Raw genomic sequence first — 26101 nt, 5'->3', positions numbered from 1 at the left:
AGGAGTGGAGGGGGCATGAGAACTTCAGGGTCACAGGATCAGGACCTGAGCCATGGGCTGACCACCACCAGGGCTGGAGCGAGGCATAGCACAGAGGGATCTCATTTCCTGCCCTAAGAGCCAAGTGTGAGAAGGTGGTGAGAACAGCAATAGAGGGAAGGGGAGTTTCAGGACAAAAGGCCAGCCAGGCGCACACAAGAGCTTTTTACCCAGGTACTTAGAGACAGAGTGGAGGGACGGACGCTCTGACTGCTACTTACACAAGTCCTCCGATGACAGATCAGATTCCTGAGGTCTGGAAAGTGTTACCTACCATTATTCTAAACAAGGCTATGAGATAGAGCAAGCAATTATAGGCCATTTAGCTTAACATCATTTACAGAAAAATATTAGGAAAAGTTTATGGGGGGCAGAGGGGACAACTCGACAAGCATATGGTAATTTGATTAGGAACAGGCCACATGCTGTCACTGGAGAGAGGTTTTAGCTGGCTTGCTGGGCTTCTTTGAAGTTATTGCCTTCTCAGTTCTATATAGTAATCCATGTTTTTATCCCCTCTCAATATCTATAGTCATTAGAAATGAATTTAAGATGTCAAAATAAAACAAAACCAATCATAATCAAGGACATGAAAACACAATGGGAAGAAAAATGAATGTTAAAGAGTAATGATATTGGAAAAAATGTTTATAAATGGGAGAGGGCAAAGTTTAAACCAATTTAAAAACAAACAAACAAACAAACAAAAAAAAAAAACAAACCAAAAATCCTTCAATTTTGGTCCTTCTTCTCATTTCCTAAAGTTCTCTGATGAAAGAAAACAGGAAAAAGAAAAACAGATTTTAGCTTGTGTGAAACTAAAAAAGCAAAATACTTTGTGTGTGTGTGTGTGTGTGTGTGTGTGTGTGTGTGTGTGTGTGTGTGTACGTGTGCGCTAATATGGTTAAAAATGTGGCACAAGTGGAGGGATTCGAGATTACTCTCTTCTTTTGGAATTTTCCAGCTTAAAGTTTTCAAAGAAAAAAGGCATCTTTATGGTTCTGTATTAGGTTAACATCAATACTCATATTTCTCTGATATGTCTCTACCACTGAATAGATACTGAATGTTAGGAAAAAAATAAAAGAATGAAAACCACAGAAGAGCAAAACACAACAAATATGAGCACACACACACACGCACGCACGCACGCACGCACGCACGCACGCGCGCGCAGAGTGAGTGAATCCTCCATGACCCTCACTACGTTCTCACAGTGTTTTGAGTGTGGCAGTCTTCTTTCCTCAGGTCTGGAGTCTAGGGGTTGATGGCATCCGCACATCAACTGCATTTACTGGGGGCAGGTGAGTCTTGTTCACTATTGTACTGTTAGGTTCTAGAAGTGAGGCGTACGTAAAGCTTAGGGAATGAATACATAAGAAGTGAATGTAGGCATGGTGTTAGGTACTTATTGTTTGTCAGATTCTATAAATGACTCCATTCATCCTCAGATAATTCTTTGAAAGAAATTCTCCAATTAATCCTATTTTTAACAGTGAAGGAACAGAAACATTGAGAAATTACGTAAGTAACTTGCCTAAGGTTATATATACATCTTATAACTGACAGGTACTAAATGGAGACACTCTGGCTTGAAGCCCACATTTAAATACAATACTACTTTTCCCAGAAATAAACACATGGGGATAGCAGAGATGGTTCTGTGGTTAGGAATACTTGTTATTCTTCAGAAGATCTGGGTTTGACTCCTAGCACCTACATGGTAGCTCATAATGGAGTGTGATTCCTGACCCAGGGGACTTTTCCTTGCCTTCGGACCCTCATGGACACCTTGTGGTACAAACATGCAAACAAAACACCCGAATATAAAAGTAAAATTAAAAAGGACAGAAACGAGAGCACTGTGTGATAAATCTCTGTGTTACTAAGAACATGTAAAGAAATTATACATAAGGCAGGAATGCTTTATTTTATTTTGTTTTACATGTCCAGGGATGGAAAATGGGGCTTTGCACATGTACACAAGGGCTTTACCACTGAGCTATGATTCAGCCTCAAGCAGGTGTCTCAAACATCACAGAAGTCAGGTTTTAACATTACCATCATCCAAATCCTCTGGAACTCAGGGGCAATGGGAAGTGGACAGCCTAACTTCTCAGGTAGCAAAACTCCTCAGCACCCAAAGGAGTCATAAAGACTCCTAGGTAAAGTACAAAAGATATGGCTCCATTCAGCTCTAATCACAAATTGGAGTTCTTTATTCAGAAGAAAAACCTATACCCTTCATGCTGATACAAAAGCAAGGTTTAAGGTTTCACGGTATTGCAGTCTGTGAGGAGAACAATCATTGGCACACGTGGATCTATCTGTGTCCTATATGGCTCCTCAGAGGCCTCTTAGGTTAACATCTACCTGTGCTGAGGAAAGGGCCTTCTTAAGATCAGGCCAACAACAACATAAAACTCTATTTTCTGTTTGTCTTGTTCAATATATGATGTATATGTCTATCCTTATTATTTCTTGTTTTAAATTTTTTCTTTATGTTATTTCTTCTTTGATCGTTCTGGAACCAATTCTATATAAGAAGATATAGTTTATCTTTTAAAAATAGAATAACTACATTAAAACACTAGTTAATTATTTGGGAGTGTAGTAACTGAACCTAGGGCCTGTGATGCTAGAAAAGAATTAATCACTGCACTGCACCCCAGTCCTAGGCTATGAGTACCTGTGCATGAGGAAGATCTTGGGGGGGGGTGGGCAGAGGACCATAGCTGATTAAAACAAACTAACTTGTGAAAAGAATCCCAAGAAACCTAACAAGAAGCCTCTGGAACATGCAGGATAGGATGGAGACGAGAAGCAAAGGACTGTTTGGTTAGAAGAAGCAATATTCTTCCTTTTCTTCTCAGAGTCTGCTCATTTCATGTTTCCACTGCCAGCTTCTGAGGGACTGAGTGCTTCTCAGGACTCAAAGGAAATGACTTCTACGGCTGACAGGGCTCCCCATTTGGAAAAAAGCTTGTTTAAATGTAGTCACCTTTCAACTGGAAGAACACTGTCACCCTGGAGGCAACTCCACAGAAAGCCTGTCACTTCAGGTTGATCCAAGTTTCAGAGAACTTGCTTTGAGGAATGGGGTTAAAAGTTTAGTTTCACTATGCAAGGAAAGCATGCCCAACTGAATGTTAAGATGAAGTGTGTTGAACGGAGCAAACACAGCCTGGAGGCTTAAAAAGACGAAACATAGAGCAGGATCTATAATCTGGGAGTAATGGGAATCTGTGGGGAGAGTCAGCCAAGGGAAAGGGGGCAGCAAGCATGCGTATGAAACCAGACACCGCTCTGTGTTCACACAATGCTGGTGTCAACAGAGTTGCAGAACAGGTATGATGATAGCATTTGAATGAACAAAGGAAGGGATGGGAGGGATACAGCAGGCAGGGAAGGAACTGGTGGGGACTCAAGAACAGTCTTGTTAGTTAGAGGGTCTTCTTCCTGCCCTACACCTTCTTTGTTCTGGTCCTTATCAATACCACACCTTGCCAAAGTTAGAGTGACAGACAGGGATTCTTAATGACTTAAGGAGTCAGAGAAAGAGGCATGCTTAAGCTGTTGTGAGAACACAAGCTTTTGCTGCCATGGTACAGTGTTTGCTCAGAAGTAACCATCTTTATTAGTGAGAAGAGAAATTTGTTCCTGTGTATGACTTGTGAAGAGTTTCGGAGAAATGAGGCCCTCGCAGCTCTTCCCCAGGATGGGAATAAGTGCAGAGGCTGGGAGTCTAGAGGAGGTCCTTGCTGTGTCAGCAGCAGCATGGCTAGTATCTTCCTCCTCCAGGGACAGGCACATCCTGTTACAGGCACACCCACTTGCCATTAGCTAAGAACAATCACTCTCTGTGTCAAAGCCTGGCCACGCCCTGTTGGGGGGGACAATGCAGGGCTGCACAGTCCTACCTCTCCTAAGCCACTGTTCACTTCCTTTGTGTGGATTCTTTCTCTGTAAGAGGCAAACATTGAGTGTAGCCTTCAGTGGCTGCGGGTGGTGGTGGGGGACCGAACACGGACAGGGGGCATAGAACAACACATTTCAAAGGATGGCTAATGAGCCTTGGTTTTTTACTTTCAATCTGTCTTCACTGCCTTTTCTCAGAGAAAACAGGTTCTAAAGGTGCTTTTCCACAGCCACTCACTGGGCACACTCTCAAGTGTGCTTCTCTCTGAAGACTCTGCTTCCCAGTATCCTTAGCACTTCATTCTAAACACCTTTCTTTTTGTCATCATAGTATGGATCACATCAAAGCAGTGATACCAAGTTACATATTTTATATAAACTTAGAAAAGGAAGATGGTTCCTACTAACAGTGTACACTATTGACATTAACAATCTATTCCTCTTTTAAAATAATTATTGCATATATGCGTATGCACCTTGTCTGGTACATTCCTGTGGAAGGCAGAGGACAACTTTTAGGAGTTGGTTCTCTCCTTCCACCCTGTGGATACTGTGGGGATAAAATTCAGGTCATCAGCGTTGGCAGCAAGCACTTTACCCACTGGGCCATTTCCTGGCATCTAAAGTATTTCTTAGTATGGAAACGTATGTATTTAGAAATTTCTGCCTACTAACCAGTTAGTCACTATTAAACAACTATCTTGTTCCACCTTTGTCTTTTTCCTCCTCCCCAAAGCCCCTGTCCTCAAAGAAGTTAGAGTGTGGCAAAGAAAGGAAAACATGAAAACAAATGATTATAACAGGCCCTACAGCAGTGGTTTTCAAACTGTGGGTCATGACCCCTTTTGGGGTCAAATGACCCTTTCATAGGGGTCACCTAGGACCATTGTCAGACACACATTTTTACATTACAATTTATCACAGTAGCAAAATTGCAGTTATGAAATAGCAACAAAAATAATTTTAGGGTTGGGGGTCAAAACAATGTGAGGAGCTGCACTAAAGGGTCACAGCTTTAGGAAGACTGAGAACACTGTCCTGGACTGTGCAAGGAAATTACAGAGACAAGAGACGTGTTAGTGGCAGAACAATATTGGTTAGAAAAGGATGTTATCTGAGCTGAGCCTTACAGGGTAGGGGAGGACTTTTATGAGTGGTGTGCATGAGCATGTTGGTGGCCATATGTGTGAGAATATGCACACACAGTGAACAAGAGACAGGTGGCCAGTAAAAATGGACTCTGACCCTAGAAAGCCTACAGGTGTCAGGATTAGTAAGCAGACATCTTGTGGGCATCAGGGATCATTCTGCAGATGAGATCTGTCCAAGCTATGATCTCCATTTGTGGAATCAATATTTTCCTGGGTGTGTTTTATTCTTGTTTTTCTTTATACAGCAATAGATTTTTGTGGTGAGAATGGTATCTCAAACTTAATTCTCTGTATTCTCGTTTGGGAAGTGCCCTGTGGAGTATGCCAGAGAGGCGTATTAGAAAGCTTTGAAGGTTGGCAGCAGGCATTCCAGGAGGGAATTTTCCCAGCCAGCTGGCCAAGGGTGGCCACACTTTGGGTGGTGAGAGAGTCCTTACCACTTCAGTCGGTCGGTAGTATTTCAGATCCACAGTCACGTGAATTTTGCCGGTCTCCTTACATCTGCCTACTTCATTTTCATTCTTTCCTTCCCACCTGCAAAGAAGACAAACAATCAATTCTTAATTGCTTAGTAGCATGTGGCCACACTGTGAGGCTCAGGATGGCTTGCCTGTCTTCTCCCAGCAGGAGGGCATAAGCACATTAACAGCAGGGGCAGGCCCGCCCTCAACCTTGTTATTAGAGCAATTGTGGCTTTCAAAACTTTCTGTATTTGTTTGAAAGGAAGTTTAACCCCCCACCCTACTTCCTTTTAAAATATCAGGATGGATTCAAAATTGAGACTTTAGACATAAATAGATTGGGGGTGTGTGTGTGAATAACTTTTAGGGATCTCAAAGACTTTTATACTTTTATTCTTTTTAGACATTTATTATGAATTATTGTCATTTATCCACCCTTCTCTTTCCTATGTTAGTCATGGTTAGTGTGAGTCCAATGCACCCTATTTGGTGGCAAGTTCCATATCTTGCTGGCTCTATTGCTCATCCCTGCATTATCTCCTTATGCAGGAGGTTGACCACCTCACCACAGACGATGAAGCCTCCCCAAAGCATACAACTAGTAGTTCATTTCCTGTCCTCTAGCATAATTTCCCCTGACTTGGCTGTGATGTTCCTAGACTGGAGCTTGCCTCACTAAACATCTGCAGTTGACAACAGTAAGGACCCACCATGACCCTCCAGGGGTACACTAAGTGGGATACATAATTGGCTCCTAGGCTTCAAGAGCTTCTCATGGGAAAGTCTACTGATCTGCTTTAAGTTCTCATTTTTCATTAAGTGGAACAACGAGAGTTGGGCCTGGTGGTGCACATCTGTAATTTTAGCTATTTTGGAGGCTGGGTCCTGAATCAGAAGGGTCTTAAATTCAAGGGAAATACAGTGACCTCTCCATCTCTGATAAAAGAAGACAAGAGAAAGTTCTTGATTTACTATTGACCTTGGAATTTCTATAATCTAATATCCTAATAAAAGAATATATTATGTGGTTTAAGTTATTTTCACAAATTATTTTTTGGCCAGGAAAGAAAAGAAATGAAACAATCTGACTAATGTTTGGCTTCAGCGCCTATCCTTAGGATGAGTTTGCTTTATCAGCTGGGACTCAACTCAGGACGATTTTGTGAGTTCCTCAGATCACTCACAGAAAGGATCAAAGGGAAGAACAGAACATTCAATGGTTACTTGACGATGTCACACAGATGTCTCTGAAAATGGACATTAAATACTGAAGAATGTTATATGTCAAAACAAGTTGGATACAGACTGGGCTCACAAACTTTATTTTTTTATTATAATTTTATTTTTCTTGGGTATTTTATGTATTTATATTTTAAATGTTATTCCATTTCCTCCCTCTTCCATACCCCTCCCCCATCCCCCTGCTTCTATGAGGATGCTCCCACTCCCACCCACCCACTTCAACCTCAACGCCCCGGCATTCTCCTACAGTGAGGACACGAGCCTTCACAGGGCCAAGGGCTTCTTGTCTTATTGATGCCAGACAATGCCATCCTCTGCCACATATGTGGTTGGAGTCATGGGTCCCTCCATGTGTACTCACTGATTGGTGGTTTAATCCCTGGGAGTTCTAGTGGGGTTTGGTTGGTTGATATTGTTATTGGTCCCATGGGAACAAACCCCTTCAGCTCCTTCATCCCTTCCTCTAACTCTCCCATTGGGGTCCCCATGCTTAGTCCAATGGTTTGCTGTAACCATTCTCATCAGTATCAGTAGGGCTCTGGCAGAGCCTCTCATAATCTTTATTTTTGATTAATTATATGAATATTTTGTCAAGTCACCTCTGCCAAGAGATAAACTTGGCAGCAGAGGGGAACTATTTGTCTCTTGAGGAAATACTCAGTTTGCCAGTTTGTTAATATCCCAGTGGACTCAAGAAAGATATGACAACCATCCAGTGACACAGAAAATAGTAATAGTACATTACGTTCAACTATATAAATTATATAAGCAGTCATTTCCCATAAATTTTATTGTGATCAATTAAAACAGAAGCATTTGGTAATCTACTAATTAGGTCTAATTTTTAATGTTGGGTAGATAGTCAGACAAGTCATACAAAGCAGACAGTTTCAAAGCATCTTTTAGCTATGTTTTTGTCTACATTTGATACTGTAGAAAGAAACACAGTTCTAAACGTCCTAACCTCTAGGACAGCATCTCCAGCTGAGCCAAAGGGTTAACAGAAACAACAATTTCTTCTCCTTTGTAGTTAAGCTTTAATCTATGACAAGCAAACTGACTTACTATATACACATGGATTTCACACTCTGCACACACATACATACACACTTAAAAAGATCCCCCCACTACCCCTCCCCACATTTAAGCTCATAAACCGTTGGTAAGACCTCCAGACAGATTTCCCTTTGGTCACAGAAAGAAATGAGGCCTCCAGAAATCTTGAGCCTGATGGACTGCACACTTGTTTGTAAGAAGCCTGAGCATCATAGCTTATACTGTGCTACATATCCTTCCTTTCTCCTCTTCCTTCTACATCATCTTCCCCTGACCTGTTTCTTCCATATCACCAGGTCTCCCAAACCACCCTCTGAATCTGCACAGCCTTTTCTCAAGGGCAGAAGCAGCAGCCAAGGTCAGAGTTGTTATTGTGATTCAGTGGATCTGGCCATGGCCATCTTTTATAGTCATGAAAGAAAACATTTTATTCTTTTTACATTTATTTACTTACTGTGTGTGTATATATAGACCTGTGTGTATGGGGGGCATAGCACATAGTTTCTTGTGAAACTTTTGAGAGTTTATTCTCTGTTTCCACTATGTGGATTCTAGGGATCAAACTCAGGCCATTAGGTTTGGAGGCAAGCACCTTCCCAGGATGATCCGTCTTGTTGGCCAGCATTTCATTCTTATTTATAGCTGATTGTTATAAATGAGAATTTAGGATTGACTACTGTTTCTCATGGCTGTTCTGCTATGACAGCAAATAGTTGAGATTTGTAACACTAGCCAATAGGGGAAAGATTGAAGGAAGGCTCCTCCCCACCTCAGGGGCTTATTAAATGCAAAGGCAGACTTGGGGTTAATATGTCTTTGGTACTTGTGGTTCAAGCACCCAAGAAACCTTTCTTGTGACTATCTGAGCACTGCCTTCTGGGCTTCTACCTTATAAGCTGTTGATTACAATCAAATAGTCTTGTCCTCTATAATTGATTCAGCCATACTGAAAAATCAAATAGAACCATGAAATGGGTCACAGCAGAACAAATTCAAAGAAACCATCTTCTCACCTGCACTAGATCTTCATGAGAACAATAAGCAAAAGTTTCAGCCAAGGGCCAAAATCATTCAATTACAATACAAGAAACACTTGTGTTAACATTGGAACAGTAATAGCTAACTTGTAGTAACAAGTGAAGCTGTAACTCAAAGCAGAACTTCAGTGTCAATGAAATGACCATGTCTTGACAGGGACTAGAGGATTCAGCTAATTAACAGGAATTACTACTTACTAATTTAGATTGGCAGCACCTTATGTATAGATCCTGTATAATTCAATTTAAAACTTAATTGTCAGAAGGGTAATGGAATTACTCAAACGAAGATGAGGTCCTATTAATCTATTAAATGAATGGTTTCTTCAGTGGTAAAGCCACTGTTAAGATATTCATTTCCCTGTAAAGAAACCCTTATCCATGTTTCTGTAATTGGCCCTAGTGAAAACCATTAAGAGTCAATCTCTCTCTCTCTCTCTCTCTCTCTCTCTCTCTCTCTCTCTCTCTCTCTCTCTCTCTTTCTGATACACACACACACAGATGAGACATGAAAATAGGAGAGACTAGATAGGAAGAGGAAAGGGGTCAGTGGGAGTGTCAGAAGAACAAGAAAAGGGAATGGGGTTGAATAAAATAAAAAAAAAGTATACAATTGCAGTATATAAAAATGCCACAATGAAAACCATTATTGTATAATTAATGTATAAGTGCTAAAAACAAATATTAAAAACCTACTAACTTATGAGGCTAGGAATTTCTGTGGCTCAGGGTACAGCACTTGCATTTCATGTTCAAGGTCCTGGCTTTCATCCCCAGCTCAATACGAAAAGAAATCTAAGTCAGCCAAAAGTCCTGTTGAGGTAACAAGAGCAAGGCCAACCAAGAATCAATTTCAAGACAACTGCACCTGAGTACTTGAGAGGCAACACTTTTTTTTAGTAACTGAATTGTCCCAGAAACTCAATATTTATTCCCCAGACGTGAAGGAGGAGTCTGCCTAGCTTAGTAAATGACACCCAGGGGTCCTGGAAGACTGCACAGTGCCTGGAGAGGGGTGATAGCATGCATACTTCTCTTGGTTCTTAGGCTCCTTTCAAAATTAACAAATTCACAAGGACTGAAAGAACAGGAAAGAGACTAGAAGACTCAAATTTCAGAAGCTAGAAGACATAAAGATGAATGTTGAAGACTTAGCAGAAACCACAGACGGCCACCTGAGAACGTGCCCTGTTTGCATGCTCAGAGAGTGCAACTAGTCCCTCATCTCCTCATTCTTTCCCACTGGGCAACTGCCTCACTCAGTCTGGTAAAGAAGGTCACTGGACTGAAGGTCACAGGTCCAGGAGTGGAGAAGGTCTAGACACTGAGAACGGAGGAAATTTACTGAGTGTTGAGGGCTGAGACTCGTATCTATATTCCAGCAGTCGGTCTACTTCCTTCAAAGAGTGGACTGAGAGGTGTCCCCTGGGCATCAGAGACTTTGCACTTCAGTGGCCATGCCAGGTCACCTCATAGTGACATACACAACTATAGGTAAGTTCTAACTATGTCTTCAAAGTTCCCAGCTAGCTTCTTAGACCGTATTTGCAAATGTAACAGAAAACCAAGGACTAGTAGACCAGGTAAGTGAGAAAAGTCACATATTTTGAGCAAGGCTGAAAAACAAAACAAAAAACTACAGCACAGCAATGAAGCAAATAAACAAAATATACTGGAGGAAACAAAATGGGTAGAAAAGAATTAAAAAAAAAACCCCTAAACTAAACTTTCACAAATAGTACCATCCATATACTTGGGGACATGGTAATGCCGGCAACCACAGAGTAAAAACTACTATATTTAAGAATGTAACAACTTTTCTTGAAACACAAGAAATTTTAAAACTTGAATAAGGAAACAAGGAACTCAAAATTGAAGATTTTGAAGACAAAAATTGAAGAGCTCTCCTAGAAAATAGTACAAAAATATATAGACATAAGACAGGAGTTAAGCAAATTCAAGAGTAACCAGGAGTCAGTATACTAAATTTCCGGTAAGATAGTACCTAAGAAATGGAACATGGCGAATTATCTTACAGAAGAAGGAAGTTAAGAGAATTTCAAGACTGTTTAGGAGACCAGTATTACAGAATTTTTTAAGAAGAAAATACAGAAAAATAGAGCAAAGCGAATTATGTTAAAATAAAGAAATTGATCAGAGCGGAAGCACACACATTTGTAGACAAAGAGTGACCACATCATAGGTGGGTCTAGAGCCACCTGACATGGAGTTCCACATTTCTGAAGGAAGAAACAAAGTTGGGACTCAGACTGCTCCTGGAGGCTCAGCTTAACACGGCAAATGGAGGAGTGCATTCAAAGTTCTGAAATAAAGCTATTTCTACTCAGGAAACAGTGAGTATATGATGTAATTCTGAGATAGGGCATTTTGAAATAAACCTGGAGTTTTGAAAAATGTTGTCAGCGACTAGGGGTTCTAAGTTAAGAGAAAAGCTGTGAGCCTATCAGGTAAGTGTGAAGGAGACATGGATGTTGATCCTCTTGCCTGCCCAGATGAAGTCAGACCAAGTTTCTGTTTGAGGAAAGCATGACAAATAGGCTAACACAGCTGACCCGAAAACCTTGATAGGTAATTTAGAAAGATAGCACAATGTTTACAGTGAATTTATTGATAGGGCAAAATTCACCTAAGAGGGGTATAATAAACAAATGGTAATTGTTTATAAAAGCAAAACTGGTCAAATTTTTCTGAAGGTTTTAGTCATGAAAACAGAATATTGAGCTAACAAAAAATTAAACTACAATAATAGAATAGTAAGAAAATGGAGGTTTAGGGCATATATAGGAAGAGAGACTAATGCTGTCATGTTGGACAAGAAAAGCCAACAGAAAGGAGAAACGAAGACCCAGAATGACATCATTTAGAAGCATAGGTGTACATACCAAGACAGCATCTGATTTTAAGTATAATGGAGTAAATAATTGTCTTGGGATAAATCAACACAGCTCACCACAGAGGAACAAGACACATTCCCAATACAAAATGCTGAGAGTTCCCAACAACATAACATGTGGGGCTGGCTAGGAAGATGGAGATGGAGGAAAAGAGAACAGTGTGGATTGTGACAATTCTTGGAGAAAGAATGGAGATTAAGCTACGTGCTTACAACCACAACCACAACAACCACAACCACCACCACAACTAACAGTTTGTAAGTTGAAGTAAGAGAGCCACAAACAGATAGTGAGTTTGACAAGGCGTGGGCCATGATACGCCAGCTTCCAGGCAGTCCTTTTCTATGGCAGATGAAGACATCCTAGAATGATCTATGATGGAACTCATCCTGTCCTAGCCAGAACTTTTCTCCTGGCATAGGCTTTTTGTCCTATGCCTTCCTTAGCAATCAGACTCCCCTAGGTCTTCAGCCACTTTATCTTTGACATGAGAAAGGACTTTGGAGGTGTCAACATGCTGGCAGCTATAGTATCTAAGGAGACATCCTGTAGGCAGGAGGCTGAGTTTGTAAGAAGCCTGGGGAGGACCTGCCTGTCAGAGTCAGGCCAATGGTACAGTGTGACCCCAGAGATCTAGTAGCAAGAGCATCTTCTGGTGGTGGTCAGAAATGTCCCATATCAATGGCCAGATATGAAGAAGGATGAGGGACTAATAGAGAACTTGTTGGCAGAGGATGTTGAAATTTTGAAAGTAGAAAAGGAACTCTGGGCTGCCAATTGTCAAAGTGGAGGGCAAGGGGAGGAGGAGCAGTGTGAGTTGGAGGAGTTTGTGCCCAGTGTCCTGGGGTAGGGGTTGGGGAAAGAGGGACAACTTGACTCTAGAGAGAGAAGAGAGAGGAGAGATGGAACTCATATACTCAAGAGACCAGACCTAGCCATAGTCCTGCCCCTGATGTTAGAAGACAGTACTTGTCTACTTGGTACTTTGTACGTACCAGCATATTAGCCACATACATTCTTTCTCATTAAAGATTCAATAGGAAACAGCCTTCCTTATCCCTCCTTGGAATTCTCCCATGACATTAATGACCATAATTTCTCATAAGTGGTTCTGGCAGCAAGAAGTCCAGCTGTTTATGTTGTGGTTAGTGAACAATGACGACAAAATGTAAAATTTAGATCAACCTGAAAATACAAGGTGCTTCCGAACAGTTAACAGTTATTCTGTATTGTATTAGGTCCTTAAGAATGTTAACTGTTAAATCCTGCCAGCTGTCAGACATCTGCACTTGGTTAAACAGCACAAAGAAGTTCTGAGGGCTGAGTGATGCATGGGAGCACAAGGGTAAGGGGTGCTGTAAACCAAGACAACAAGGCCAGGGCTTGGGCTGGGGCATCAACTTGAACTCAGGTGACTTTCCTCCTGTGGCTGGCATGAGATACTAGGGCTGGTGCCCTATGAGAAGGGTACTGTGTGTGTGTGTGTGTGTGTGTGTGTGTGTGTGTGTGTGTCTGTGTCTGTGTCTGTGTGTGTATGTGTGTGAATAGATCGTGTCCAACATTTTTAGTAAAGGTATTCCATCCTTTCCTCACCCTCTATCAGTACGACTGAGACACTGCTACAGCAGGAATCTGTACTTTCAGATCACCCTTTCTTATGCTTTATCTCCAGGAAATACAACATACTGGTTTATGCAAAAAGGTGCGAATGCCGATAGAACGAAGGGCAAGAGATAAAAAGAACGAGAGCAGGGATGAGTCTCCGCTGAAACTTGTAATCAGAGAATACTGAGTGCTTCTTCCCTGAACTTACAGGACTGCTGAACATACTTGGGCGGTTTGCTCTACTCGACTCATTTTCTTTTATTCAGTTGTGGTGTTACTACCCACACCAAAGAGTACAGGTGGAATTACGATGCTTCACAAGAAGCAAAAGGTCAGTCTTACTACAGGGGTGGGAAGAGAAATGCTCTCAGCACAGCACTGCCCTTTAGTGACTTCTATACACATCTGTCTTCCTCTCATCTCTACAAATCTGTGCCCCAGTCACTCTGCTAAGCCACCTACTACACCTAGGATCTGTCTTTCAGGAGCTTAGAATTTACTGCCACACAATCACCTGAGTGAATGATGGCTGCAGACATCCGTCAAGGCCCAGAAGAGGCCCCTGGAAGAGCTGCTGTGGTGAGGGTGTTGGCAAAGGAAGGTGTCTGAGCTAAGAGCTGAGAGATATGTGGGCAGTAGTTGGGGAAAGAGAGGGGATGGTAGGAGCCGGTAGCTCTTTGTATGCCCATGTGGTCAAGCTGGTCCATCCAGCTCACCAGCCTGCCTGACAAACACACAGTTCACTGGCATACGCTGTGATGTAGTTCTCATGGGACCCACCCACCTAGCCTGCTTTCTCTCATCTCAACTACCATCCACATCTCCTATTTGGGTAAGAGTTGGATTCAGTCTATCCTTCTGCATACACCTGTCTCATTGTGATTGTGTTGTTCTAACTTCAGAATTGATGTAGATCATTTGCAAAAGGCCACATCAATGTGTTCACACTCATAAATTATGTGCTCTTATTAACTTTCACCCAATTATTAAGGACAAAACACATCTTTTGATTCTCTATGATGAGCGTGTCTTTGAAAGGAATGAGAAGGGCAAAGACGTAGTCACCGAACATGTACATGTGGTAGGTATGTGCTGAGAGTCATGTGTATAGCAGTTACTTTGGGACCTACTAGATTCTTGATTAAGAGCCAGAATGGATCTGTTACCTACTGAACTGAAGAAGCAACTGTGAAGGGACTAGAATTAGGGTTGCCTAGGCACAGCATCTCTCACCATAAAGCTCAAATCAGACCTTAGAAACACCAACAATCTAAAGATTATCACACTTTAATGGATTAAAACTCCTAGTAACTTAGAAGTTCTTAGAAATAAGCAATAGGACGTAGATTCCATGGGAGGAGATAGGACACCAGGGGGGAAACAAAGGAGGGGAGAAGAAGGTGAAAGGGGGAGGATAGGGACTACTTTAATGGCAGCTTGGAGATTACATGAAGGTTAAATAGACCAGACACTTTTGGAGGTATGAGTCTCTGCAGATAATCTTTAGACTTGTCAGACCTGCCAGCTCTACATAGGGATAGCTTCTAGTTCTAACAGCAATGTCTTCCCAGGACTGTCAGTTCTACATAGGGATAGTTTCTAGTTCTAACAGCAGCTTCTGAGAGGTGATGAATGGGAGGAACTGGATTTCTATCAACTCAACTCAATTATTAGACAGTATAGAGCAAAGATTTGGCAAGCTGCTGAAGTGGGGTCCAAGCTCCCCCAGAGCTCCAAGCTGGATGGCCTAAAAGGCACCTTTGAAGGCACCCATGGAAATGCAGTCACAGTGATCCTCCTACTGCCCTAGGCAGAGAACCCTTAAAGCCACTGCTCATCAATAACTAATGGCTGGAAGGATTTAGTCTTTAAAATGCATGTGAACCATCACAGGCTCAGTAAGCTTGAGGAATATCACAGAGTAGCAAACTGGACATCGGGCACTAGACTTACAACTGGAGCCTTCATGCATTGGCCTGCTTCCTTACACATCCTTACCCACCCCCAGGCCAGTCTCTATAGGAATAGTGTCTAGAAGTTCTGTCTACAAGGAATACTGTCTCACATGTATAAGCACACAACAACAGAGCTTCTTAACTGAGGAGGGCATGAGAAATTGGTTACATTTTTATTGTATAATGATTGCTCCCTGTTGCTTTTTACTGACAATTTAAATTGAGAACATCCTTATTCCCATCAGCAGATACAGATTTTCACATGCTACAGGATATCCTTACTTTTTTTTCTAAAAAGAAAAAGAGAAAGAAAAAAAGAAAACAAAGAAAGAAACAAACAAAAAAATCCCATGAAATTAACAACAGAAAACCAGACAGGTATTTCCTTTCATCATTACTTAGTACTTTGTAATAGATTGACACAAAAGTAAAAACAAAACAAAACAAAAACCAACAGTAAATAGAGCCCCTATTATACAACCCTCCCCCTCTAATACTCCTAGAAGAAGAAAATAGATGCTTCCATAAGGTTCCCAGTACAAAAATCTACATGGAAATATAAGCATCATAAATTTTACGGAGACACACTAGAGTAACTCAAGCTCTAATTACTGTCATGTTTTCTAATAGGTTCAAAGCAAAAGTTACTCATATAGTGATATGTATGTAATTCTAAGTGTATGGATTGTGGTATGGCTTGAATCTTACTTCCTCCATTATGAATTGAATGCTTGCTCACCAGCTGAAAGCATTACATTGGGAGGTTCAGGAAATTTCGGGAGGTTGGGTCCACATGGAGGATACAGGTTACTAGTGGTAGGAACTGTGGTGGGTTATGATCCCTGGTCATGTCCTGTTTATTCTCTGCTTTCAGGTTCACCATTAAATCAACAGCTGTCTTCTGTCACAGTCTCCTGGTATTATAATGTTCTGACCAAGTACATGGTCCAAATAGGAATGGCTGGAACCCTTTAAATTATGAACCCAAACAAATTCTTCCTTCCTTATTTCTGTCAGGTAATTTACCACAGCAATGAAATAACTAATTAATACAGATGCACATATTTGTAATGCCTTTTCAGTGAACATTGCCATATATATTTTCAAAAACAGTAGAATAACTGGGAAGAGACATGTACGATCAGATTGCAGAAAAATCTGAGACTCTAAGGAAACCATAAGCATGGGAGGCACAGAAGGCAAATACTTGAGGACAAAGGCTCTTCAGTTAATGGCAGCGCTGCAGATGCTAGAGCCTTTGGCTATTATTCTCTGTCTGTTCAAATCCTGCTGATTCTCTCTAGTCAATCCCACTCCTCTTTCTCCATGCCTCAAGCTGAATCCAAATTCTTATCTCCCCTTTTTTTTCAATAGAGCAGCTTGCACGACTCAACAGAGGTAGCATTATGGTTTCCCTGGAGCTCACCACCATGCCAGAGTGAATCATACTAATCACAAACCTAGAGAAACCAAAGAAATGATGAGGAATGCTGGAAGGACCTCGGGCCCAGGCTGGCTTTGGGAAACACTCGTTTATGCTCAATTAAATATTTATAGAATGCCTACCATGGCAGCTGTTGTCAGCACTGAGATCGTGAGGCAGATGCTGGTACTGTGCAACTCCTCTGACCTGGAGTCCCGAGACAACTACGGAGAGGTGCTGAGGTTTAGGAGGCTTGTTTCTAGTAAGCACTAAGATTAAACTACTCAAGGAAAACTGCCCTTCAAAGCCTTTTAGCTCTTACTTTATTTTACCAGAATTCTAGCTCCTAAAAGCCCTCAAAACAAATATAGCTTCTTTGTTCTCTCTTTTTCAGCTGGGGCTCTCTGTCGTAGAGGTGTGTAAGCCTAGCACTGCTGCCTTGTCTGTCAGTAACATGGCTAAGTCTTTCACAAACTCAGATGCACTCTACAAAATTATAAAAGAATATTCAGGAAGGATAAAAAATGAAAGTAAATTGGAGTGTCTCTGTGTTGGCTGTATGTGTGCATGTGTGTATATGTGTATGTGTATATGTGTGTAGGTATGTAAAATATTATGTGTGTGCATGTATATATGTATGTGTGCATATATGTATATATGTGTATGTGCAGGCATATGTTTATATGTTTGTATATGAGTGTGTGATATAATTGATTGTGTATATGTGTGTGAGTATGGTATATGTGTATATATGTGTGTGTGTGAGCATGTATGTGCATATGTATATAATGTGTATGTATGAGGGCGCGCGCGCGCGCGTGTGTGTGTGTGTGTGTGTGTGTGTGTAGTGCTAAGTATCTAACCTAGGGCTTTAAATCCTAGGAAAGCACTATACCTACCAGTGCTTAGCTATAGCCCACTAAGGGTGCCACTTGAATGAGAAATTGTGCAGTTGTGTCCTAGCTCTTCCAATTTTAGTGGGAAGGACACTGAACCACTTGCCTAGTTTTTCTCCTCATTCAAAGTTAGTCATGGAACTAACCTGTGTACACATGCAGCTTTTGTCTAACCAACACTTTTCTTTAGAAGCAGCATCCTGCTACTGGCAATGGTTTTTTTCCCCTCTCATTCTAACCATTGACTCTCCACAGTGCTGTCCATCACAGACTTCTTCCCTGATCACAGGATGGCCTCACACCTGGGCTATGGAGACCAGCTTACAGATGATCATAGACACTACTGTCCTTTTCAGTCATCATTCAGTCATTAATAGCAATTCTGTAGTAGAGCTTAAGCTTGGTTGAGCACTGACAGATACTATTAACTTCTACCTCTCTTAACCTCACCTCAGTGGTAGACCCTTAGTAGCACCCTGTTGTAGCTGGGAAAACAGAGACAGAGAGGAAAAAATAGCTGCCCAAGAAATTCATCAATCTGAGATTCCAGCCTGGCTTGCAACCATAGTATGTGGACAGACAGGGATGAGTGCTTTTAAATGCAACTGATCAGGCCATGAGATAAATTAAGTATCCTTGGGAGAAAGCAGTACATACAGCAGTCTCCCTAACCTTCACACACGTGGTGCACCATATACACAAGGCAAAATACCACACACACAAAATAAAATAAACCTAGGGAAAATTTCAAAGAAGAAAAATATAGGGCAGAAAGCTAAAAGCTACTCTTACTGCCACCACACAGAGATGATCCACAAAGCCTGGCATATTTTCATGTGGTCTATCATATGTGCACCTGCAGAGTATTTGAATCATATCTAAATCTGTGTCCTGCTTACTTTTTCATTAAATGTCACCATAACCAGGTTTTAGTGTATTTGTGTTCCCAGGGCACTATTTGCCATAGTTATATAATAAGTTAACTTACACATTTCCATGATGATGTCTTAGGGACTCTTCACTTTCTATTTATACAAAATCAATTAGAGTGAGGTATAATGCACAAGCTGAACATGTGTAACAGCTATGCCATTCGGTGAGTTATGACACACTCATGCACTCCTGTAACCACTACCACAATCAAGTCAACATTCCTAGCACCCAGAAGATTCCCAGTCACTTATGCCATATTTAGATATATGTTTCTTATGTTGTGATTTGGTGTGAGAGATGGCTATTTACCCAGAAGTCAGTTTTGGGCAAGCATTGACTGGCTTTCTGGCATACCAATTCATTTTTCTTTTTTTTTTTTTTTTTGGTTCTTTTTTTTGGAGCTGGGGACCGAACCCAGGGCCTTGCGCTTCCTAGGTAAGCGCTCTACCACTGAGCTAAATCCCCAGCCCCCAATTCATTTTTCTTAAAAAGTATTTAAATCACACAGTAATCCCTTGTATCTTACTTCATTTAGACATAATTAAGATCTTGGTTCATTGATATTGTTACATATATCAATAATTTACACTTTTTCTTCACTGAGTAATGTTACATTTGATTAGATATTGGGGGAGATGATGTGTCATTAGAAATAACACAGCTATGCATATTCATAAGTTGCAAAGTATATGTTTTTGATACTCCCCAGTAAAAGCCAAGGATTGCTGGTGGCATAGTAAATATTGGTTTGACTGAAAAGAAAGCAAAACTATTTTTCAAAGTTATTGCACACTATCATTGATTTCACTGTTCTCATATCTTAATTAATATTTAGCATAGTTATAGGCAGTTGTTTTGGTCATTCTAACTGGAGAATGTTGGTATCAGTTTGTAGTTTCTATGTACTTTGTTCAGATAGTCAATTACACTGACCGTCTTTCTCTTGCATAGGTATTTATTCAGAATCTTGCTCATTTTTTAGTACACTGTCCTTTTTTTCTTTTGAGACAAGGTCTTGACCTTGTTCTTTTGCCTTGACCTTCTCAATTCTGGAACTACAGCTGTGTACAACAGTGTTGACCTTGAATATCTTCTTATTGTTAAATTATGGAGTTAAAAATTTAGATTTAATAATATCATTTATATATCCATATCCTCCTCTTTAGAGGTCCCATTCAAAGAACAGAGATTTTTAAGTCGTATCACTGATTTTATAAAACTACCATTTTCTCTTTCAGTCCGGGCCTCACACAAGGCTGGCAAGCACTGACACTGACCTAACAGCACCAATCACTATTTAAAAATGGCTCTTGCCTTTTCTGGCATAGGAAATCTTCACCTTTATCCTGCATTGACCTATATGTTCAATAAGAACATGTACACAACATAAATGCCATAAAAAGGGGTAAATTAAACCATAAAAATGTGTGAAGTATTTGCTATTTGGAAAGGTACCATAACAAAATTGGAGGAGTAACACACAGATTAGGATACTATACATATCAAACACGAGAACTCATTAACCTTACTGCAGAGAAGGCTCAGTGGCTAAGATCACATTCAACTCTCACAGAGGGCCTGAGTCTTGTTCCCAGCACCCATATCGGGAAGCTCACAACTGCTTGTAATCCCAGCTCCAGGAGATACAATGGCCTTTCCTGGACTCTAAGTGCATCTGCAGCTGTGGGCACAGGCTTATACACGAATACGTAGTTAAAAAGTAAAAAATAAACTTAAAAACTCACCAGATTAGTAACAAAACAATTTTAAAAAAATCTACCAAAATAATGTACCTTTTTTTTTTTTACTATACTTTCATCTAGATTGTTTTTAGCTTTGTATCTTGACATTCAGATCTATAATCCATTTTCTATGGTATGAAATGTCACTAGAACTCAGCAGAGTTCTCCTACCATTACTGCAGTGTTGCAGTACCATCTGTTGAAAAGACAATCTACTTCCAACTAAATCATATTGACATCTTTGTAGGAATTCAGTTGGCCTCGTAAACACAGATCTACTTATGCAATTTTTATGGCATTCTGTTGGTCTGTGAGTGTAGCTTCCTGACAGCATCATACAGTTTGTTTTAAAGGAATTCTAAAATACAGCAGTAAGCACTCTGCAGTTTTGGTCTTTTCTAAAACAACTCTGGATCTTCTGAGTTTTCACTAGCTAGGAAAAAAAAACACTGGCTAGGAAAGAAAAAGAGGATACAAAGTAAAGGGAGGACATTATTGTTAGAGTACTTCCTGCTGATTAGGATCACTGAGTTCCTCAGGGCAAGTTTGATCTTCCCTGTCATGATATCTAAATTCTTCTTCTTTTTTGCCAATGACTTCTTAACAAACTGCAATCAGCATCACCAACCAACAACCCACCCTGCTTCTCAGGGCCCTGGCATTCACACCCTCTGAAAGTTTCCAGAGTTCTGAGAGCCATACAACCAAAGAAACTATCTGCAGTTGGCAAAATCATGCCCTTGCTAGAGCACAAGGCAAATCACAGTCATCTGCTGTGGACAGTCTGAAGCACTCCTATATCCCATACTTGGGATTAAAATAATAACAGAGTCTTATAATATTTCTGTGGGTTTTTTTTAATAAAAAAAGCCAAAATGTCAAAGTGTCACTACATACTTCTCATTATTTAGTGTTTTGACAAAGTCTTCAAATTTTGAAGACAAATATTTCATATGTTGTTAAATTCACCACTGAAAGTGTCATGTTTTCTAATCTCCTGGGAGTGGCATTTTTATTTCAGTTGCAATTGTTTAAATGTAATTGACTTTTATGTATGGACCCTGCATCTTGTGAGTGTGGTAAAGCATGTGCATGCGACCCTTGGCTTGATCCCTGCACAGCTCTGTAACCTTTGGAGTCTGGAGGGAGATGCTGGAGGAACTGAAGTTCAAGGTTATCCTCCATTTCTTAGAGAGCTGAAGCCTCACCTGGGCTACATACCTGTCTTATAGGAAGACAAAACAATACAACAAACAAACAAACAAACAAACAAACAGGCAAGCTTTTCTTTTTAGTCTGTCTTTTCCTTGTTTTGACATAGTGTACTGATCTTTCCTTGTATTTACTCTGCTTGGGATTTACTCTGAGTCGCAGATCTACACTTTCATCCAGTCAGGGGGAAAAGGATTCTTACTTAATTCTCTCTGTGCACACACCATGAGTCTGTGACTTCAGTGACACCCCACCCCATGTCTAGTAATTGCCCCACATGAAACTTCTTTGTCCTAACTCTTCTTTTCCCTCTGTGCTTCTTTTGGGTCATTTCTATTCCTGTGCCTACAGTCTTTGTGTCCTTTCTAGTATGTAATTTGCTCAATGTTAATAATAAATTTTTTTATTACAGATGCTTAGCTTTTATTTCTATAAGTTTCACATACTTTTAAATATACATTCTCTCTGAGGTGTGTATGCTTTTCTGAAAATAAGTAAACATAGCTTTAACAGGCGTCTTAATGTCTTTGTGTGTTTACATCCTCTTCCTTAGTCCTTGGTCTGTTTTTATTGTTTGCTGCTCTGGCTGTGGGTTATGTGGTTATGGTTTCTTGCTTTTTGACATACCTTTTGAAACCTGAATATATTGAATTCACTGTAGTCCAGTGTCAAGCTTTTACTGTTTCCTTTGACCATTGTGAGGTTTCATTATGCCCAAATGCTGTTATTTGTATTCTGTTAGGTCCTAGGAAAACCTCTGTTGAAACTTTTATTAGTCTGACTCTAGAATAGCATTTCCTGTTGAGGTTATCCTGTTTCTGAGACATAGCCTTCTGAAATCTTGATTGCATCCAGTTATCCTCAGATGGTTCATCACAATTGTCTGGATCTAGTGTTGGGTGAATTTGAAGAAATAGTCAGACCTCTAGCCAGATCTATGAAGCCTTTTTTTAAAAAAAGTCCCATCTTTCTAAAGCTCTGTACCACAAAGTCTATATCCTTTAGACTCTTAGGGAAGTTTCATCTTGGGGGAAACCCTTCTAAACTCACGGTTCACTATGATCCCAGGAAGGGTCTCAGGGAAATTCACAACTCAACCTAATATTCTACTAGGGACCATAGTTCTGTATTTTCTCTGACCAATACTAAAATAACTGTTTCATGTATTTTATCTAGTTTACCAGTTAAGTTAAAAGGTTAAGTGTAGACAGGCATGGGGGTGCTTGCATTTACTTGCAGCACACTGGTAGGCAGGGGCAGGGGCAGGGGCAGGGGCAGGGGCAGGGGCAGGGGCAGGGGCAGGGGCAGGGGCAGGGGCAGGGGCAGGGGCAGGGGCAGGGGCAGGGGCAGGTGAATCTCTGTTTCAGTTCAACCTAGTCTACACAGAGTTCCAGGATAGTCAGGGTTCTGTAGAGAGACCATGTCTCAAAAACAAACCATAAATAAAAAAAATTAAAAGCTGCAGTCTAGTTTCCTATATTTCAACATGGCCAAATACATAATTCTTTCATGTTTTTAAAAAAATCTTGAAAAAATAGTTTATCTGCACTTTAAAAAGTTAATGTATTACCACATCACACACAAACTCTATACCCAAATATACCACACAAAAGAACTGAAGGCAGGACCAACACAGACATTTATGAATTAACATTTACATTAATATTGTTGACCATAGCTTACAAAGTAAAAAGAAATCAGGGGTCCAGAAACAGAGGAATGGAAAACAAAATATGACCTATAGCAACAATGTAATAGTATTCAGTCATTTTGCCCTTAAGAAAAAGAATCTTGCTAGCTATGTAGCTCAGAATGGTTTGTACCTCTAGTATTCCTGGTATCTTACTGAGTTGAGGGATTACAGGCTTATGCTACTACACCTAGCTATTGCCAGTCTTAAAAAAAAAAGAGAAAGAATCAGAAAGACAATGAACCACTACCACATAGCTGAAATTTTAAAGCATTATGATAAGTGCCAGGAGCTGTCTCTAACAAGCAAATTCATGGAGATGGACAGTGAGTAGAAGTTACCAGGTACCAGGGGAGAAGGAGAATGAAGAGGAATTATGGTTTTCATTGTTTAGTGTGATGGAAAAGTTTGGAAAATGGATAGTGGTGATGGTCATAAAACACTGTGAATGTAATAAATATCATTAAACTGTAAAATAATTCTCTGTAGGAATTTATCACATAGTTTGCATATTCCAAAAAAAAAAAAAACCCTGTGTAATGCTGCAAGCATGAGTGGTTCATGGTGCTACACTGGTGAGTCTGTACGAAGGACAGCATACTAATTACTAGTACACAGATGGGATCGGAAGGCTAGATGGAAGTAACATGTCAGTCTGGGTTTCCAGGAATTGGTAGCTTATTATGTTTATGTAAGAGAGTGTCATTATTTGTAGGAAATACACACAACTACAGGATGACAGAGTATCAAGTCATAGTTATTCTTAATGGCCCAGGGAAAAGAAAAGTATAACACATGTGGTTAGAGATTTTTAAAATATAAAACAAAAGCTAGGCAGTGATGGTGCACACCTCTAATTCCAGCACACAGGAGGCAGAGGCAGATGGATAGATCTCTTGAGTTTGAGGCTAGCCTGTTCTACAAGCTCCAAAATAGCCAGTGCTAGAGAGAAATGCTATGTCAAAAAAATCAACTCTAGAGCTCTCCGCCCCTCTTATGCTGTGGGGCGACCTGGGTGAGGGAGAGGTGCCCTCTCCTGTTCCCCCTTACCAGTTGTGGCAGGAAGCTGAGCTGACTCTAGGTCACCGAAATGGGAGAGCTGGCTTTGCCCCTCACCAGCTGTAATTCTCAGGATAGCAGGCTCTGCACCAACCCTGGGCAGCACGGTAGATCTGGCCACAGTGGCGGAGCTAAGGCAAGCCATCCCAAGGACCGAGAGCAGGAGAGCTGAACTTGCCCTCTGACAACTTCAGCATTGGGTGAGCTAGCCAGGGAGGTGCTGGAGAGCTCGCCCTGATGGTGCAGGTTCACTAACTCAGCTATCTCCTGAGCCCAGATCCAGGACTTTGAGTTGGCCCACCACAATATTGACCCAATCTGTGACCTGCTGGAGCCCATGAAAGAGCAGGTCCTGCAGATCCAAAGCTGCTGGATCTCTATGACACAAGGCAACCACAGGATATCTAAGAGGAGTCCTTCTAAGGATCCAGTATAGATTATCTAGCAGAAGAAAGAAGCTTAGAAATAGATCGATGACTCATCTGAATAAACATAATGCAAGTAAAAATGTGTAGACAAAAGGGTGTAGTGCTACCCACTGTTACACATTAGAGCTTCCACGACAAGAATATTTTATTATTTTAATTTGTGGAGGGCGTTGTAAGGGCAGAGGGTAATACAAAGGTAAGGTGAATAGGGTTGGAGTACATGGTGTGAAATTCACAAAGACTCAAAAAAAAGGTTAAAAATTATATATATGAAAGTATTAAAGAATATTGAGTATGTCTTCATATTAGTCTTATAAAAGGATAAAATTAGCTGTAGTAAAGTCTTATTCAACATATAGTCTAGAGAGAAAGAAGTAAAGTTATGTGAGAGTTAGACTTAATAATCACTGTGGTAATGTAATATTATCAAAGCACATAACTGAATATAGAAGTATATAGTTTGAAAATGAGTATTAACTTAATGCAGTATTCTAATTACTCTAATTTACTTACCATAAATTTTAAATTGAAGTAAATCTTGAGAAGACTGGGTTTAGAAGCTGATAAAGATTTGACACACTAACTGCAGTTGGGTTTGAGACATAAAGAACCTCCTGAATTGCCTTATAAGAGACTGAGAGGGGGGATCGGAAGCATGAACAATAAATGCTTGGAGAGTGAGCAGTGAGCGACCAGCGGGTATACTTACACAATGGTTTTTCCAATGTGCATGAATGATTTTTCAACAAATTCACGGACACTGTGAACTTCCCCAGTAGCTATGACAAAGTCCTCCGGCTCATCATTTTGCAACATCAGCCACATAGCCTGGAGAAAAAGAAGCGAAGTCATGTGAGACTTACACCTAGTGATAACTGTGGGAATGTAAAATTAATCAAAGCACATAACTGAATATAAAAGTATATAGTTTAAAAATGAGTATTAAGTTAATACAGTATTCTAATTACTCAAGATGTTTCTTATAATTTAATGTACATTAGAAAAACCTGAGAAACATCTTGGTGTAAATGCTTGGCCCCAGGCACAGAGTCTAAGGACTTTTATTTTCAGCAGATTAGGAGATTTGTGCACAACAGGTTAAGAGGAAATGTTGATCAACAGCCAGTGAATAACCTTTGTATAGATTATTATGCAAGAATAATGTTCTTCATGTTACAGATGGCAGGCAAGGAAAAAAGTCTTTCCAACAGATTAAGTCCTTAAAAGTAAAACTCCACTTTCTAACATTGGTGAGAGCTCAGCAGTCAAAAAGAAACAAAAATAACTAAGAGAGAAACAGTCACATAATAGGAACTATTAGCATTTTAACAAGTTGTCA

At 40.5% G+C, this 26101-nt stretch overlaps 1 protein-coding gene across 3 annotated transcripts in view; it reads right to left on the bottom strand.

Annotated features, from left to right (window-relative positions):
- The window catches only part of Gmds (GDP-mannose 4, 6-dehydratase), a 526562-nt gene that overhangs the window by 89195 nt on the left and 411266 nt on the right, over positions 1–26101 (bottom strand). For all 3 annotated transcript variants that reach the window (XM_087590059.1, NM_001039606.1, XM_087590060.1), the window contains 2 exons: positions 25472–25590; positions 5546–5642 (listed from right to left, as the gene is read on the bottom strand). In XM_087590059.1, the coding sequence (XP_087446185.1) occupies positions 5546–5642; positions 25472–25590 (216 nt within the window). The remainder of the gene's footprint in view (positions 1–5545; positions 5643–25471; positions 25591–26101) is intronic.

The sequence above is a fragment of the Rattus norvegicus genome, chromosome 17 (genome assembly GCF_021556685.1).
Source record: "Rattus norvegicus strain SHRSP/BbbUtx chromosome 17, alternate assembly SHRSP_T2T, whole genome shotgun sequence".
Taxonomy (NCBI): domain Eukaryota; kingdom Metazoa; phylum Chordata; class Mammalia; order Rodentia; family Muridae; genus Rattus; species Rattus norvegicus.
Note: the sequence above shows the minus strand (reverse complement) of the source record. Positions and strands in the feature narration are given on the sequence as shown.